The sequence below is a fragment of the Schistocerca nitens genome, chromosome 2, assembly GCF_023898315.1.
Source record: "Schistocerca nitens isolate TAMUIC-IGC-003100 chromosome 2, iqSchNite1.1, whole genome shotgun sequence".
NCBI lineage: Eukaryota > Metazoa > Arthropoda > Insecta > Orthoptera > Acrididae > Schistocerca > Schistocerca nitens.
Window position 1 is genome coordinate 590,846,984 of NC_064615.1, and position 17,742 is coordinate 590,864,725.

Here is a 17,742-nt window from a genome sequence, read left to right on the forward strand (position 1 = left end):
TTTTAATAAATTTATCATACACAAAATTCCAAATCTTGACTGTTGTGTGCAAGTGCTTCAAAACTGAAATCTAACAGACATTTTTATTTAAGCTAGTTTAATAGTCCCAGTTAAGATATTCATCTAGAGAGTAAAAGGAGTTGCCTACCAAAAAGCCTTTCAAAGTCTGTTAAAACTGTGCTTTATCTGAAATCAAGTTTTTAATGGTTGCTGGCAGTTTATTGAAAATGTGTGTTCCTGAATGTTGGACCCCTTTTTTGACCAGGGTAGGGGATTTTAGGTCTTGATGTAGATTGTTCTTATTCCTAGTTCTGGTATTGATACTAGTTGGAAACAGAGACATATTATTTGCAACAAATTTCGTTAAGGAATAAATGTACTGAGAAGCAGTTGTTAGAATAGCTCTTCCTTGAACTATCTACAAGACGTTCTCGAATTTATGCCACAAATGAGTCTTATTACATGCTTTGTAACAATGTTATGAAAACAATAGTTGCTACTCACCATATAGCAGAGATGCTGAGTCACAGGTAGGCACAAAAAAGGACTGTCAGAAAGTGAGCTTTCGGCCTACAAGGCTTTCATTGAAAATACCAACATACACAAACACACACAAATGCTCCTCACACACAGAGACTGTAGTCATGTGTGTGTGAGTTATTTTTGCGTAAGCGTGCAAGTGTGTGTGTGTGTGTGTGTGTGTGTGTTTTGTAGTTGTAAATCTGGCAATGCAACAGATGAGAGGTCATCAATGTACACAAGGAAAAGCAATGGACGCAAAATGAAACCTTGAGGACCACTACATATAATTTATTACCAATGATATGAAGACTGATCACTTGATCCACATGTATTTTGCAGTGACACTCTTTGTTTTGTGTTAGTTATGTAAGACTTGAACCATTTTGCATCACTGACAGTGACAACATAATATTCTAATTTACTTACGAGAATGCTGTGATTCACACGGTCAAAGGCTTCTGACAGGCCACAGAAAATGCCAGTTCCCTATTTGTTATCTAATGAATTACATATATTCTCACTGTACATGTAAATAGCCTTAAGGAACCCAAACTTGGACAACATATTATTTACAGTTGGATGCTTAAGAAGACACTTGAACATGACCTTTTCAAATATTTTTGAAAAAGTGAAATTGGTTGACAATTTGATGGTATTTCTTTATCCCTCTTCTTGTAAAGAAGCTTAACTTCCGCATATTTTAGTTAATCTGGAAATGTTCCACTGATAAGACATTGATTACAGAAAAAACTGAAAGACGAACTCAACTCACATGAATACTCTTTGATTAACTTCATTGATATGTTATCATGACCAGTAGAATACTTTGATTTTAAGGTTTTTTTTGGCAGATGCCACCAGTACTTCTTTGTGAGAGGTGAGGGTCATTTCCATTTTACAGAAGTTATTTGTAGAGATTGGTCTCAGACATTCCATTGCAAATGTTTACTGAACCTGGTTACCCCAAGCACTCAATAACAGAAACAAAGTGCTTGTTTAAGAAGTTTGCAACACTACATGCAGTTGTTACCAATGTCTCATTTATTTTTAGAGCCATCTGTTTCTTTTCTTTTCTGTCCCCACCTGTGTCAGTCTTCACTACATCCCATGTACACTGGTGTCCGAAATTAAAGCAACAAACTACTATTTCCCTGTCTTGTGTCTGATTCATTGTATAATCATACAAACTGTCAACAGACATCTATAAAATTGTGTTCTGCATAGAAGTTGGCATTCCAGTCAATGGACACCCACATCAGTGATGACGTCAGGGCACCTATCAAATGGGGTAGTGTGTGCCAGCTACTCCCACATTCACAATTGCTGTGAATACAGTCACAGACACGGTGGTATGGCACAAAGAAGATTTCTATCAGGCTCTCTGCAGTGGAGTGCCATAAGAAGAATGGAAGCAAGAAAGCTGCAAACTGATGTGGCCTAATGGCTTAATGTGAATCATTCTGTTGTTTCTCGGATGTGGTGACAATTTATAGAGATCAAAACAATATCCCAAAGACCAGGGCAGGGCTAACCATGCATGATATCACAAAAAGAGGAGAGTTATTTGGCTGTAAGGGCATGACAGCACTGCCTTAGTACTGCATGGCAACTGGCATTTGATCTTGCATCATCCACTGGACATGTGGAGTACTAGGCGATCAGCTCATTGGGCCACACATTCTTCCACCACAACTTAACGGACAGAGATACCTTATTTTTCTGCGGTGTCATCTTCCAGGATTGCTTGAGGTTGTTCCCCTTCAGCAATGTCAGAATATATGGTACATGTATGATGGACCTCACATATTTTGCTGATAGTGTGAGATGGCATCTAACACACAGATACGGCCAAAGATGGATAGGTAAAGGCGGGCCTGTACCTTGGCCTCCAAGATCACCTGATCTAAATCCTTTGCATTTTTTTGTCTGGGGTCACCTCAAAAGCAAGGTGTACAGCACACCCTTTAATACGGTTGAAGAACTGGAGCAGAGAGTTGTACATGCTTGTCAAGAATTCCAGAATGATCCAGGGGTTTTCGAAAGTCTAAATTTCAAATTAATGTGTACTAACTAGGACGATGTTTACAATGACATCAGTGGTAGCTTGGAATCACACAGTCATGATTATCTCGCAAGCAGCTCATTTTCGGACCCATGTTTACTGGGACATTTGTACTTCTATTATCATGTACTTTCAGCCATGTAAGTTTGTGCCATCCCTTTTAATACAGCCTGTATATTATCTTCTGTTAGTAAGTACCTGTTGTTTCAGTAGACTTCTTTTCTTTTTGAAATTTTGCTGTGCTGGAGCTAGAATGTTTTGTTTGTTCATGTGTGTGATATGTTGCAAAAAGAAAGGTTCAAAGTTTTTGAGGAGCCAGAAATGAGTAAAACAGGTCTGTTATTCTTGGGATTCATTGAAGGTATTTTTACCTGAAATTTTCCGTGTTCAGTACTGGTGTTACTATTTTGGAAATTTGCTTCCATGTGACTTGTTTTGCAAATAAATATTTTTAAAGTGACTCTGCTTTTAAATACAAGTGGGCAGTAGTAATAATATGGTACTGAGCCTTATCATCTGAATAAAATCATTACTGTGATAATTCTGTAACAGATTTGACAAGCATGATGCATAAGTATTGAATCTTACTCCTGTAGACTGTATTGTATTTAGGAAAGAAAATTTTGGAGACTTTGAGTATATGTTGATGAAATAAAATAATTCAGGATTGTTCAATTAACTTTGATTATTTATTTTGCAGTAGATCAGGACCTGATCTTATACTGAGAGCTGGAACTTCATTGAGGGGTGATGGTGGTTCCACACATCATCCACAGATGGTTATCACTCATCGAGATTACTCTCCTGTTACACAAGACAATGATATTGCTCTCATAAAGGTACCACATATATATCTGTGTGTGTGCGTGCGTGTGTGTGTGTGTGTGCGTGTGTAGAGAGAGAGAGAATGGTGTTTGGGTACTCAGTGCAAATGGAAAATAAAAACATGATAGCATTCATATGAACTTGCTGTTCATTTCCTCAGGTGGATCCCCCATTTAACCTGAGCACAACAGTCCAACCAGCACATCTTCCAGTCAGTGGAAGAGAACCACCCCAAGGATCCAGTGCAACTGTTACTGGCTGGGGAGTGACTAGAGTAAGCCAACAATTTTAATCCTTCCTTTGTAAGTCTGCTTCATCAACAACACTGATTTATGAAGCACAATTTAATCACCATTAAATCCAGTAGTAGTTTCTGACTATTCTAGGAACACACAAAAAAGGACTTCTCCTGGTCAATACAGTACTCTGAATGTTCATTGAATAGCACCACATGTCACTGCTGGACAACACTGTTAGTAGGTTCAACTGAGAAACACCAGGATATGAACCACACTCATGGTGTACCCATACACCTTCAGTCTGTTTGCTGAAACCAAAACGGTCAGTTGAACCATGAGTGAAGACAGTCCTGCCTGAGGTGGACAGAAAACCATTGCAGTAGGTAAAACAGAATCCCAATCAGATTCCAGGAGAAACTGACATAGTGCAAGTTCATCATCAATAAATACGCCAAAGAGCTTGCTGTAAATATTGGCTGGTTGACATGTGGGACTACAGCAATTTGTAGCAGCTTTTCAATCTGCCATGGATGTTTTTGCCACTTGACCTGGCACCAGCAGGATTACTAGACCTTCCATGACTTACAATTCCAGAAATATGGCTGGTATGCTTATCTGCAGAGGTTCATTGTTACTGAAACTGATTCATTACACAAAGTACTATCAGTTCAAACAATCTTACCCCACATACTCTTGGGCTTTTGTTATTTATTACTTTGATACTTTAGTATCGGAAAATCATAGCTCATGAGCAGCATGCATCTTTGGTCCCTTGAGTGTGGCTCTTTCACAAAATACCAAGTGTGGGCATGCAAGTACATTTCCAGAAAATATAAAATGTCAGTGTGTATTATAAAGTCATGTCTCTGTATCATGTTATACAATATATTACATCTGAACATGTGTTTCACAGGAAAGACTAGAATTGTAGCTAAAATCCACACCCCTGTGATTGTCGATTTCACCTCTCTCTAGCCAAAGCGCTTTGCCTCTGTTCCAAGGCTCTGTCATCAGCGCCACTTTCCCCTCCATTCACTACCATTCTGCACATTTAGGGGCTATGAAGTATCAACTGGGCTGTACACATGGGAGAGATGCATATCATTCTTAGTAATTATGCATAGTTTTTGATAGTGTGCAACTGCTGCAGGATCTCTACTTGTTCTTGCCAACAGATACATTTCTCTTTCCATTTCATGAGATACTTTCATAATTCTAATGATCCATGGTTTTTACTTGGCTGTATAATGTCCTTTCTGATTAGCTTATGTTGCAAGCTATTTTCAAATAATGATACGAATTTATGATGGAATAAATAAAATTTTATGTTTGCATTTGGTTAATTATAAATTTTGTCCCAGGTCATCTCTTGTAAACTGTTCTCTAAAAAAATTGTCCTGTAGTCATTAATTATTCTGATTGATTTCCACTGAAGAGTATCGATACTGTAAGGTACTATGTTATTTATCCTAACTTTCTGTGTATTATGATCATAGAGAGCATTTTTTAATTGGTAAACAGTTACTTTCTTGTTTTAAGTTCCACCAAAGAAAACAATATCAGTGAGGGACCTACTGTGTGTATCCATCCATGTTGGAAAGTTAATCACTAAGATCTAATTGTAGCATACAAATAAGGTTTCCAGATCATTTTTCCTATCATAATCCTTTAGAAAATTTACATTAAAGTCACCACAGACTATTAACTGCTTGCTGTTGTATGACAGATAGCAAAGTAAGGAATTCAAAATTTCCCAGTAGGGATCTATATACAGTTACAATTAAAAGTGAACTATTTTAGTATTAATTCACAAGCACAAACTTCTATGTGCTGATCACTACAAAATCTACTTGTCTCAATGTTTCTGAACTTGTGTTCTGTCTTAATATATGTAACAACTCATCTTTTGTGACAGTAGTTCTGTATTGCTATTTTCAGTGAAAGTGAAGAAGAATTGCAGGATCCATTGAATGGAATAAACAGTCTAATGAGTACAGAATGTAGATTGCAAATAAATCAAAGAAAGACAAAAGTAATGACAAGCAACAGAAATGAGAATAGTGAGAAACTTAACATCAAAATTGGTGATAACAAAGTAGATAAAGTTAAGAAATTCTGCTATCTAGGCAGCAAAATATGATGGACAGTGCAAAATATGACTGACAGAGAGCAATTAGGATATAAAAATCAGACTGGCATAGGCAAAAAGGGCATTCTTGGCCAGGAGAAGTGTATTAGTACCAAACATAGACCTTAACTTAGGTCTCTAGAAGAGTGTAGCATTCCAAAGGATTGGAAAAGGGTACAGGTCAGCCCCGTTTTCAAGAAGGGATGTCGAACAGATGTGCGGAACTATAGACCTATACCTCTAATGTCGATCAGTTGTAGAATTTTGGAACACGTATTATGTTTGAGTATAATGACTTTTCTGGAGACTAGAAATCTACTCTGTAGGAATCAGCATCGGTTGGAAAAATGCGATCATGTGAAACCCAGCTCACGCTATTCATCCACGAGACTCAGAGGGCCATAGACACGGGTTCCCAGGTAGATGCCATGTTTCTTGACTTCCGTAAGGTGTTTGATGCAGTTCCCCACAGTCATTTAATGAATAAAGTAAGAGCATATGGACTATTAGACCAATTGTGTGATTGGATTGAAGAGTTCCTAGATGACAGAACACAGCATGTCATTCTCAATGAAGAGAAGTCTTCCAAAGCAAGAGTGATTTCGGGTGTGCCACAGGGGAGTGTCGTAGGACCGTTGCTATTCAAAATATACATAAATGACCTTGTGGATAATATCAGAAGTTCACTGAGGCTTTTTGCGGATGATGCTGTAGTATATCGAGAGGTTGTAACAATGGAAAATTGTACTGAAGTGCAGGAGGATCTGAAACAAATTGACGCATGGTGCAGGGAATGGCAATTGAATCTCAATGTTGACAAGTTTAATGTGCTGCAAATACATAGAAAGAAAGATCCTTTATCATTCAGCTACAATATAGCAGTTAATTCCATAAATTGTCTGGGAGCAGGCATTAGGAGTAATTTAAAATGGAATGATCATATAAAATTGATCGTCGGTAAAGCAGATGCCACACTGAGACACATTGGAAGAATCCTAAGGAAATGTAATCCGGAAACACTTGTTCGCCCACTTGCTCACCAGTGTTGGATCCGTACCAGATAGGGTTGATAGAAGAGATAGAGAAGATCCAATGGAGAGCAGCGCACTTCATTACAGGATCATTTAGTAATCGCGAAAGTGTTACGGAGATGATAGATAAACTCCAGTGGAAGACTGCAGGAGAGACGCTCAGTAGCTCAGTAAGGGCTTTTGTTGAAGTTTCGAGTACTTATCTTCACTGAGGAGTCAAGCAGTATATTGCTCCCTCTTATGTATATCTCGCGAAGAGACCACGAGGATAAAATCAGAGAGATTAGAGCCCACACAGAGGCATACCGACAATCTTTCTTTCCACGAACAATATGAGACTGGAATAGAAGGGAGAACCAATAGAGGTACTCAAAGCACCCTCTGCCACACACTGTCGGCTGACTTGCGGAGTATGGATGTAGATGTTAACTTGATGAAGAAATTCCTGAGAATGTGCTTTTGGAGCTCAGCATTGTATGATAGTAGAACCTGGACTGTGTTAAAACGGGAATGGAAGAGACTCGAAGCATTTGAGATGTGGTGCTACAGTAGAATGTTGAAAATTATATGGGCTGATAAGTAAGGTGTGAGGAGGTTTTCTGCAGAATCGGTGAGGAAAGGAATATATGGGAAACACTGACAAGAAGAAGGAACAAGATGATAGGACATGCATTAAGACATCAGGGAATAACTTTTGTGGTACTAGAGGGAGCTGTGGAGAGTAAAACCTATAGACGAAGAGAGATTGGAATACATCCAGCAAATCATTGAAGACATAAGTTGTGAGGCACGGGATGTCTATCTTTCCAAAGTGCTCCAAATTTTCCAAAAAGGCAAGCAGTTTTCTATCTTACTACTCAATCCTCTAATATTTTGATGAAAGAAGCTAACCTTAGTTTTATGTGCATTCTTAAGCATTTTATGAGCTCTTCTGTTATTTTGACTTCTTTCAAAACAGGGTACCTGAATCCTGATTCTAAACTACTAAGGTACCTCTCTGATACCAGTAACCACAGGATACTTTCCCCGGCAGGAGCCTGTTCAAGCAGGTAACCTTACCTCGAGCTCAATCACCATAAAGGAAACACCAACTGATCTAGAATGAGCTTCCATGCTTTCAAGCAGACTGTCTGACTGAACTGTTGTCAAGGTCCCTTTCTCCAGTGGCTAGCATATCTATACGTACAGCTACATCTATACTCTGAAAACCACTATGAAGTGCATAACACAGCTGGAATATTGCCAGATTTGTGTAACAGATATGTTTGAAGTTACATCAGGTTAGTGAGTTAAGCAGTCAGTCAGTTGGTTCCACATGGTGAGTTATTACACAAGTACAAAACATGGTCCTGGAAGAATCAGCATTCATTTAAGTTGTACTGTAGACCTGTGTTTTACAGCACTGTGACTAGGATATGCAGAGTTTGGCACTTTTCTTTGCAAGATGGTCCTGTGATGACAATATGATTGAGTTAATTTGTAGAGATATGAATAAGCTCCACGAGATTCTCAAGGAATCACTGAAATATAGGAGAGGCATTGGAATGGTTATCATTCATAGTGGCATGGGCCAAATGTGATGTTGCTAATAAGGAATTGTTAGTGCACATCCTCTATGGGCAATTGTAGATAAACACCTGTCAAAACAAGAATCAAAATGACGTCTTCCAGTCAAACCTGCATTTATTCCAAAACCAATGATCATGCAAAACTTAACTTGCAAATTCCTTATGTGAAATCCTGAAAGCCATGGATCAAAGCAATTAGGTATGTGCAGCACTTCTTAACTTCTGAAATGTGTTTGACTAGGTATCATAACATTTTTTAACAAAAATACGATTGTGTGGGGAATCAAACAAAATTTGGGACTGAACTGGAAATTTATTGATAAGGAAGATGCAGCATGTTACAGGAGACCCTTCTTTAGCTGAATTTCAAAGGTCCAAAAAATAGCCAGTTCAGTTTAATGAAGTTTGAATTAATGGGGTTTTTAGTAAAAATACACAACTGTTGAGTTCTCTAATGAAGCACTCAGTTTCATGGCCTTTAAGAGAAAATGAAAATGACTATGATGTATATGTACAATAGTACTTCTGGCATTTGTTTAATTGGGAAAGAGTACTTACCTATTGTCAAATGTATGCTATTTTTCAAATAATACAATTGCATACATATTGTGGACCAATATTGTACCCAATGTATTAGTGTGTCAAGTAATGCACAAACAGTAATCTGAGGAAACACTTTAATGTTTGTTCTTTAACACATTTAGTTATAATCAGCATACATGTTTTAGTTTACAACAATAAATCTTATCAATTACACATTTTACATCTTTATGCTAGCATGAAAAAAAAAAAAAAAAAAAAAACATTAATTGTTGTTTGTCGGATGGTTGGTCATAATTTTATGGCCCTCTGAAGATACCATACCTGGAGCAGCCAGAAATACCATGGAGATATCGGAAGTGGTAGCAAATCTTTTGAGAACAGCAAATGTAGCTGCAGCTTCAGACCATGTGGTGGTGTCATATCTTCATGTCACTCCTCAGAAGATAACAGTAAAGCATTAGTGCAGTGGGAGTGTCATATCTTCATGTTCCTCCTCAGAATGACAGTACCGCATTTTTTTATTCCTCTTGTGTGTCATCAGCAGAACTGATGACTGGTTCTTCAGCACTACAGATTTTGTTGTCTGGCTGTGTCCATTCTTTCATATTGACAGAATTAAAGGGCACCAACCTGGTGTAAGCCTGTAGAAGAGGAGCATCAGAATCCAAAGTTGTATCCACATTACAAGTATGTTTATATGTTGGATCATCAATTTCTTCTTCAATTTCAGTGTCGTTGTCAGTTTCTCTCCACGCCTTCTTAAAACAGCTAGTAATGGGGTGTTTTGTAGCTTCATTGCTGACAGCAAAACATTGTCAATAGCTTGCAGTATGTTCCAATATAGAAATGTTCCTGGTAATTCAATTGCACTGATAGCAGCTTTAACAAGTCAGCTTCTGTAACTAAATTTCATTGAGGCAATTAGTTCTCGATCCTTGGCTGCAGATGGCTTGTAGTGTTAACTGGTAAAGAGACAACTTTGTTTGGAAGCTCCAGATCATGGAACTGATGTGCTGAGAAGTGGTCGAAAGTTAGCAAAATATTTCTCTTCCTTGAAGCCATTCATTGTTGAACCAGTTATCGAAGATAGATTTGGTCATCCAAGCTTTATTGTTATTCTTATAGGGCACAGCAGATTGAATAGCTTGACATTTTTAAAACAATGCGGATTTTTGTATTTTCCAATCACTAATGGTTTGAGCTTCTCAGAACCATCTGAATTACAACACAATATCACTGTCAGTCTGTCCTTTCTCTGTTTTCCTCCATGACACATTTTGCCCTTGACATGCAGTATTTTTCAGGTATCAAATTACAGAAAGCACTGGCTTCATCCACAGTAAATAGTAAACACATCTCTTGGGCGATACAAATGAGAGAGCTTGGACTGATATTCCTGTGCCCACTCACTGGCATCTTCCTGATTTCTTCTATGTGCCTCTTCACAGACATTGATTTTATGCATTTTCTGAAAATGCCATTGCCAGCCCTCAGCATGAACATAATATGGAATGACCACATAACATCAGTTGTGGATAATGTTGGTGGCAGACTTTTTTTCATTGGCAGGATACTGGGAAAATGCAGTCAGCTTACAAAAGAGACTGCTTACAAATCACTTGCACATCCCACCTCAGGCTATGACTCAAATGTGTTTGACGCATACTGAGTAGGAATTACAGGGGGTATTACATGTATACAAAGAAGTGTAGCAGGAATGGTCACAAGTTTGTTAGAGCCAAGAGACAGAGACATTAAAATGCTGAAAAACCAGAACTGACAGTCCCCTGGAGGCGGACAGCTCCTATCCCACAAGAGCCTAGTTAAAAAGTTGTTTCAAGAACCAGTTTTAAATGAAGACTGTAGAAATATACTTCAGAACTCTGTGTATTGCTTCTGAAGGGACTGCAAAGACAAGATTAGACTAATTACAGCATGCACAGAGGCAATTAAGCAGCCATTCTTCCTTTACTCCACATATGATTGGAAAGGGGAAGGAACCTTAATATGTAGTACAATGCTGCCAGGTGCTTCACAGTGGTTTGCAGAGTATGTATGTAGATGTGATTGCAGACAGCAAACAGCAATCCATATGGTTTGCATAAACCAATTTGGTTTTTGTGGCACTGGCTGTTTGCTCTGGTGTTTCTGACATTGATGGGGCACGGCTGATTTTAAGGTGTCTGTGACTCCATTCTCTTAGTTGAGCATAAATTACATATAAGTGAATACAGCTGCACAAAATACAGTCACTGCATAGTTGTGGATGGTGGATACATGATCACTCCAGAGGGACAACCAGAGAAGTCTGTGTCAATGGCAAATAATACAACACCAGTGAAGTACTATCAAGACAAAGTGCTGCACAGTCATAGATATAGTCTGTGAGCAGCTACCACAGGCAAAATGAAGCATGTTGAAATGCCATGTCACAGTAAACATATAGTTTAAGCAGTGCAAACTCATTTGTTTCAGTATGGTAACTACGGAAGTAGCTTACTGGAGCTGACACTAAAATTGTCAATGACAAGGGCTGGAATTAAGTGCTATTTGTGCTGACTGTGTGGAGGCTTGGTGTACACAGCCAGTCTATGCCATCTCCAAATCACTAACTCGAAAGGAAATAAGAGGTGGGCAAAAGTGCTGCCATGACATTGCTGTGCCAGTAGACTTCACAGACAACAATGCATGACACTGCGGTTCATCAAAATGTGAAGAAAAAACCCTTAGTGTGGCAACCATAGAGTCAGCTCTCCTATCACCATTTATTGTTTGTCTGGTTAATTATAGGTATGACTTTGAATGCACACATAATTTTTAAGGTATCGTTAAGAGATGTATTGATCGAATTCTAGGCTTTATTAGAAGGTTCGTTGTCTGGGGCTAGTTGAACAGCTATAGTGTGGCTTCTCTGAAAGTAGTATAATTGAAGAGGCTTACAAATTTCCTTGAAAACACACCTACTAGATTCAATGAGTTGTGCTAGTAATCTACTCATTAAATGGTAGGAATGCTGCGAGGTGATGGAGGGCATAATGTCCACAAAGCCTACAGTTCTTTGAAAGGAAGTGTTCTATTTCTAAGTTATTCTATAACCAACTGACTTTTTCTCCTATATTGATTTAGATCCCAACATTATCAAAATGTCACAATATTAACTTAATTAGAAAAGACCGTATAACTTTGTACTTGGATATAGTTGTTTCTTTTTTATATTGTCACATATAACACTGCTATGGAATTTTGCCTTCGATGAAACAAAATATGAGCCTATGAAGTACCAACATAATTTTAAGAAGTGCTTTATTATGTCAGTGCCATGCATAATAGTTATGTGATATTGCAGGAGGGTTCCCGGAGTGGCTCCAAATTTCTGCAGCAAGCAAAACTGTATATACTTCCTAGAAATGAGTGTTCAAAAACATATCCACAGTTCACAAAGACGATGTTATGTGCAGGAGATCGCACTGGAGGACATGACTCCTGTCAGGTACCATTCATCATAGATTTTTATTACTTTAAATAGCTTTTACAATTTATATACACACCAATAAAAAGGTTTAAGATTTCAGTTGTTGACATTTACTCTTATGAAAATTGTTTAATGGCTTCTTTTTCATACATCTGTACTGAGTCTGGTGTACTATAATAAAAACATTTTTTTCCATAGAGTGTTCCATTTTTAAACTATGTGGAACAAATTAATAATTGTGAATAGAATCATTGTTTACAAATGCAAGGAAACTCATATTTTCCCTCTTGACTTTCAATAATGTTCTTAGTCAACAAATAATGAGTGTTTCTATTTTAGGGAGATTCTGGTGGGCCACTGACAGTAAACGGCACCTTGGTTGGACTGGTTTCTTTTGGGCGAGGATGTGGCAGACCAGGGATCCCTGGTGTTTATTCAAATGTTGCATCCCTGCGAAACTGGATTGGCAAAAATACAGGACTTTAAAACATTATAATGCCATGTTTTTCAGTAATATAATAATATTTACACAATATATCAGCTTCTTATGGTGGTTACTGTAATTATGAGGGGATAATAGTTTTTCCAACAGATGCTAAAATGTCTCTCTAATTTGTTACCACTTACATTAGAGATCCAGTCTTCATGACTTTGTCTTTTAAAGAAAAAAAATTATATTTATAAAATCTCTATACTATAGCCTATTTGTGCAACTGATAACTTACTTCAGAACTGTTACAAGGGAAAGATGAACGAGTATAGTTGTAACCATTAGGGTTGTTGCAGTCTTCACTCAAAAAACTGGTCAGATGTATATATTCATTTATCTTCTGCAAGGTTCTTCACCTTTGTGTAACTATTACAAATTACTTCCCTTTCAACCTGTTTACAGTAGTCAAGCCTTGATCTGCACCTAAAATTTTTGCACCTATACTTCCCTCCCTAACCAAAAAAATGGTTCAAATGGCTCTGAGCACTATGGGACTCAACTGCTGAGGTCATAAGTCCCCTAGAACTTAGAACTACTTAAACCTAACTAACCTAAGGACATCACACACATCCATGCCCGAGGCAGGATTCGAACCTGCGACCGTAGCAGTCGCGCGGCTCCGGACTGAGCGCCTAGAACCGCTAGACCACCGCGGCCGGCCCTCCCTAACCAACTGACTATTCATTGATGTATTACGATGTGCCCTGTCAACTAATCCCTTCTTTTAGTAAGGTTGTGGCTTGATAGTATTTCCTCCTGAATTTGGTTCAGTACCTCTTCATTAGCTACTCAATCTAGCTAGCTAATCTTATCGTCTTTACTACTTGTCATCCACATTTCACTTCTAAATACAGCTACATTCCAGAAAAATGCTTTCAGAAAAGACTTCCTAACATTTAAATTTATATTACATGTTAACAATTTTCTCTTTTAAGAAGCAATTTTCTTGCAAGTGCCTGTCTGCATTTTATACCCTCTCTATTTCAGCTATCACCAGTTATCTTGCAGTCCAAATAACAAAACTCTTCAACTGTTAATCTCTGATTTCCTAACCTAATTTCCTTATCATCATTTTGACTTTATTTTTCTAGTCTGTCACACTATCATTCTGTTCCACTGCTCTTTCAAGTCCTTTTCCATTTCTGGCAGAATTACACAGTCATTTGCAAATGTTTAACTTTATATTTCTTCTACCTGGAGTTTAATCCTATACCAAATTGCTTCTCAGTTTCTTTTACTGTTTATGCAGTGTACAGTCTGAATAACATATGGAATAGAGTACAACCCTGTCACAGTCCCTTCTCAACATATGCCTCCCCATCATGTCCTCTGACTCTCATAACTGCAGTCTAATTTCTATAAAAGTTTTAGATTACCCTTCACTCTATATTTCAGCCCTGTTAACTTCACAATTTCAAAGACTACATTATGTCAACACTGACAAAAGTTTCCCCATAATCTACAAATTGTATAAATGTAGGTTTGCCTTTCTTTAGTTTATATTCCAGGATAAGTTGTAGGATTAGCATTGCTTCATGTTATCTAACATTTATACGAAACCATTGCCTAAAGTGTTCCGTTTCACCAGAATCCTAACTGGTCTCCTCTGAGTTCAACTTCTACCAGTTTCCATTCTTCTATAGGTAACTTGTGTTAGTATTTTGCAACTACGACTTTTTTGATAATACACCAGTCAGCACCTGCTTCTTTGGAATTGGGCATATTAGAATATTCTTGAAGTCTGCCTCATAATTTTGTACACCAGATGGAACAGTTTTGTCATGGTTGGTTCTCCCAAGGATCTCAGCAACCCAGTGGGAACATTCCTACTCCAAGTACCTTATTTCACCTTAGGTCTTTCAGAGCTCTGTCAGATTCTTCACTCTATGTGACATGTCCCATCTCTTCTTCATCTACTTCCTCTTCCTTTTCCATACTACTATCTTTCAGTCTGTTTCTTTTGCATGGCACTTCTATATATTCCTTCCACCTTTCATCATTCCCTTTTGTGCTCAGTACTTGATAAGCTCTGAGCTTTTGGTATTCATACTGATGCTTATCTCTTTTCTAATGGTTTGTTTGTATAGCTTTTCACTTATCCTATAGGGCATTCAGCCATTCCTGCTTAGTTATTTTGCACTTTCTGTCAGGTTGTTTTTAGATGGGCATTTCCTTTTGTCAAATTCAGTTTCTGCATTTTTTCCCTTTAATCAGCTATTCAATCTATCCTTTGTAATCCAATGATGTGTCCCATTCATCTTGTATAGTATTTCGTTCCCTTGTTCAGCCAGTTGGTACTTAATGCTACCTTTGAAACTCTTTACACCCTTGTAGCTTCAAAGTTATCCAGGTCCAATTTTCTTAATTTCCTACCTTCCTGTAATTCCATCAGTGTTAATCTGTAACCAATAATTTACTGCCACAGTCCATGTCTGCTCTGGAAATGTTTTGCAGTTTAAAATCTTGTTTCTAAAACTGTGTCTTAACATGATAAAATCTAACTGAAACCTTCCCATATCTCCATGTGACAAACTGTGCCACGTTATCTTCTTTAAAGCTGACCACATTTCCTTAGTGAAGTTGTGAACTGGTGAGGCTCGGGGAGGTATTGTAGTTCATCTGCACATTCATGGAGCACCAAATGAGCATCTAGGAGTCTGAAGTGTGGCATTGTCACCTTGGAAGATGGTCTTCATGTTAAGAAACAATATATCTATCACAGGATGTGGTCCTGTAATGCTTATGAAACTCTTGGGGTGGCCCTTCCTTGGAGAATACTGACAGAACCCACAGAAATTCAGGGAACTTTTGCCTTTATCACCTTAGTGCCACCGTGATGTTTGTCTGGTAGAAGAAGGCAATAATGGCGTAAGTTTATATGTATATATGCAGCACACACAAAGCAGATCTTAGGTCAGAAATAGGTGAAGAGAGATTCATAGGGGACTTTTATTCTTTTCCTGACATAAAAAAATTATGTTGCATGGTCTCTGTGCCAAATGTTGCATGCTGATGTGTTCCTAGCTGATCAGTGATGTCCACATTACTATGAAAGTTCTGTCTATGCAGCTTGTGGAATAGTGTGATTGCATAACATGCTGCACTTATCAGTCAGACAAATATGTAATACACAACATATTTTGTTGCAGAGAACCTTGCTTCACTGCAAGGTATGCATAACTACTGTTACCTCACAAAGATGATGTGCTGCAGATACATGTGGTCTTCTGGCCCCTTCTCACCCTGTTGCTTTTCAGCCACCATACGTTCCTTATTCTGCCTTTCTTCCCAGCCCAACTCTACCTTGATTGGTACTCTACCCCTTGACATTTCTTCTCCCTTCTTTATCCACATGCAGTATATCTCCCCCTCCCACCTTCTTTTCCCTTGGATCTTCTCCACTTAACTCTCTTCTCACTTAATCACTGGTTTCCCAACACAACTTGACCCTTCCTCTCTCCACCCCACATCACTCCATTCCCCATTCTCACCTTACTGAGTTTTATTTTACTCTACTTCACTTTTAATTTTTTTCAACACTGTCTATTTTCTGTCAGTTTCAATGTTGTACTCGTATTATCCTTGTTTGCCTGTAATATCTTATCCCACAAATGACATTCCCTTCCTCTTCACTTTCGTGTACCCAGCTCTCATTGCCTATCTACCCACATTTTTCTTTCCCACTTGCCTTGAAGAAGAAACATACAGTTTCACAAGCTGAACGAATGAAGGAAAAAAGCACTCCGCCTTCAGGCCACGAGTGGCCTACCGGGATCATATGACTGCCGTGTCATCCTCAGAGGAGGATGTGGATAGGAGGGGCGTGGGGTCAGCACACCGCTCTCCTGGTCGTTATGATGGTATTCTTGACTGAAGCCACTACTATTTGGTCGAGTAGCTCTTCAATTGGCATCAAGAGGCTGAGTGCATCCACAAAAATGGCAACAGCACATGGCGGCCTGGATGGTCACCCATCCAAGTGCTGACCATGTCCGACAGTGCTTAACTTCGATGATCGCACGGGAACTGGTGTATCCACTGTGGCAAGGCTGTTGCGAACGAATGTAGGAAATATTTTCATCAGGTTGCCTTTTGCTTAAAATGATTTATGTGAGCTACAGTCTTCTTATCCACACATATTCAACAAGTGGTTTTTTCACAGGTAACAATCAGTAGAGTTTGCATATATAATTGGTGCATGAGCTCTAAGCTTTCTTCTAACAGCTAAAGTCACAGCTGTTACTTCAGTACACTCAAATTCTAGAGAAATTGTTACCGAGAAAACAAACTACATAAATGTGCTTCACTACTGATTTTCAGGTTCATACCTTCAAGAATAAGTGCAGGATGAAGCATAAACAGCAACCTGGTCTTAAGTCACTGCAATGTTTCAAGCAAAAACCAATAACGAGAAAGTCAGTATTATACAACATGAAATTAAATTATTTATTGTATGGATGAGTATTAAAGTACTGCAGATTAACTGACATTACTCATATGCAAAATCATGTTACTTCTTATTTCATGTACTCATTGAACCATTAATCTTCTTTACTATTTTCATAAAACAGAAACAAGAATAATGAAAGAGTGTTATTATCAGAGAGCAGCAGTGAATATAAGCTTACAAATTCTGCCTTATCCTTCAAAGCTATGAACAGTTAAGAGACATGTGAACAGTGATTTGCACTGCTGCCATGTTTATGGGCTTGGAGTCCGTTTTCCGAGCAGACTGGAGTTAGTTCAAAAGGCAAAGCCGCGTGTTCATGGTTCAGGAATCAACAGCAGTTGTCCTGGATGGGTGCATAAATGAAGAACAAAATGATATTCATACACATTATTTGGAACAAGTTGTGTGTATA

General features: G+C 38.3%; 1 protein-coding gene and 1 pseudogene across 2 annotated transcripts in view; one reads left to right on the forward strand and one right to left on the reverse strand.

Annotated features, from left to right (window-relative positions):
* LOC126236651 (trypsin-1-like) overlaps positions 1–12,953 on the forward strand; it is a 91,733-nt gene extending 78,780 nt beyond the window's left edge. Inside the window, exons 5-8 of one of the 2 annotated variants that reach the window (XM_049946113.1) lie at positions 3,285–3,423; positions 3,570–3,683; positions 12,265–12,408; positions 12,730–12,953. In XM_049946113.1, coding sequence (XP_049802070.1) covers positions 3,285–3,423; positions 3,570–3,683; positions 12,265–12,408; positions 12,730–12,876 — 544 coding nt within the window. In that variant the 3' untranslated portion in view covers positions 12,877–12,953. The remainder of the gene's footprint in view (positions 1–3,284; positions 3,424–3,569; positions 3,684–12,264; positions 12,409–12,729) is intronic. The other variant, XM_049946114.1, reaches the window with a different exon arrangement.
* Positions 12,954–16,819: 3,866 nt separating this feature from the next.
* On the reverse strand, positions 16,820–16,937 carry LOC126237897 (5S ribosomal RNA; annotated as a pseudogene).
* Between the last annotated feature and the right edge of the window lie 805 nt (positions 16,938–17,742).